Source organism: Phoenix dactylifera, unplaced genomic scaffold (assembly GCF_009389715.1).
Source record: "Phoenix dactylifera cultivar Barhee BC4 unplaced genomic scaffold, palm_55x_up_171113_PBpolish2nd_filt_p 001336F, whole genome shotgun sequence".
Taxonomy (NCBI): domain Eukaryota; kingdom Viridiplantae; phylum Streptophyta; class Magnoliopsida; order Arecales; family Arecaceae; genus Phoenix; species Phoenix dactylifera.
Window position 1 is genome coordinate 103,683 of NW_024068665.1, and position 1,691 is coordinate 105,373.

Consider the following 1,691-nt stretch of genomic DNA (forward strand, 5'->3'; position numbering starts at 1 on the left):
TTATGACTGCAAATAAGTAAGGAGAATATAATTATCCAAAACGCCAAAAAAAAGTCAACCAGATTCAAGTATCTCATATGTAATTATCATCACTTTCGGATTAAATGTATCAAGGTTTATTCTTAAATCATAAGTTGCGGAGGATCCGTTTGCCAAGCCAAAGGAATGATCTGTCGCCATGCTGAACCACTTCGGGACTTCGTGGTTAAGATGATTAAGTTCCTAAAGGACCGATCGTCAGAATAAGTTTATAATACGTACGGAGCTGTACTTCAAACTCAAAGTGTATACAATTGAATCATTTGGTATATTTAAAAATATATTTATATTAAGATGATGAACTGGAACACTTAGTTGATGCAGCAGCTTTGCCCAAGATAACCTTAGTAACTTCGACGACAGATAGCGATTGATTCCACCCAAAGAAATAGTAAAAAAAGGGCAATAGATAGCAAGGCTAATTTCCATTTCCCATGACCCAGAGAAAAGAGAACCAGCCCTAGTCCCTCCACCAACTCTCTCTCTCACACACGCTATTCAAGCTCGAAGACAGACACCGGGAAGCTGTCAGAGAGTCCGGTGCCGGACTTGAAAGTGATCTTCTCGGACGATGGGTCATCGATGTAAATCTCGACCAGAGAGAGCCACAGCAACAGCTGCTTCCCCTTCGCCCCAGTTATCTTCTTCATCTTCCGCTGCTCCACGAAGGCTGTCACCTCGGTGGCAAACGACACCGTCTGCTTGATCTTCTTGAACGTGTGCTCGTTCTTCTTCTTCTGGACCAGCCACATGAACCCGGCTGCACGGTTGTAACCAAACTCCTTGATGTCCTCGAGGGGAAACAGACCCTTCGGGAGGCCGTGCTCTTCGAGGAGTTGGGTGAACTTCTCCCTGCAGGGGGCATCACCTTGGTACACCTCGGCGGCCTCGCGGTAGTTCTCAATGGTCTGGGTTGCCATCTTACCTCAGATATTTGTGCTTTCACTAAGAGAACAATGTAAGAAAACAAGCAAAGGCTTGGACGATGAAGGGCTGATGAGCTGAAGGTTGAAGAGAGTAGGGAGAATTTATAGATGAAGGTTAGCGCTTGGTTTAAGCCTGTAAGGCATGTTTAAGGTGATGAGCTTCATTACTAAGCTTTAGGTCACAGTCTCCATTGGAAACGATCAAATATTTTGAGCTCAGCTTGGTCATGCGAACATAATGTCAAGGCATGCCAGAAGATTTTTTGTTTTTTTTGCTAAAATAATAATATCATACATAACGTATATGAATGCAACGAAAATCTTTCAATAAGAAGGCCAATTATAAATGCATAGGGAAACGTAAAAAAAGTGGTCAGAATGGGACGGCTGGTTTTAACGTAATTCTATTTCCACTTGAGATCCGGCTATCCCAGGCCAAAAATGATACAAAGCAAGGGCTAGAAAAAGTCAGTGTTAAAAGGCTGGGGAAACAATGAGATATCATAATTAAATTGCTTTGGTGCTAGCGTGCAATATAGTTTTCTAGGTGTTAGTCAACATGCATACACAATTCGCATTACGAATAGAAAAATAAAATTTAATATTCATAAAAAAGTAGTTCTAGATTACTCTTACATGGAGCAATTATGCAAAGAGCACAAGATGAAATGGTAGCCATGAGATTAATAATGGATTACGAGATATAGCTTTGGTCAAAATAAGAAA

The 1,691-nt window shown here is 41.2% G+C and overlaps 1 protein-coding gene across 1 annotated transcript; it reads right to left on the reverse strand.

The window, feature by feature from the left end:
* Positions 1-266: 266 nt before the first annotated feature.
* Positions 267-1,124, reverse strand: LOC103705300. Its single transcript, XM_017842313.2, has one exon. The coding sequence runs from the start codon at positions 957-959 to the stop codon at positions 534-536; it is 426 nt and encodes a 141-aa protein (XP_017697802.1). The 5' UTR covers positions 960-1,124; the 3' UTR covers positions 267-533.
* Between the last annotated feature and the right edge of the window lie 567 nt (positions 1,125-1,691).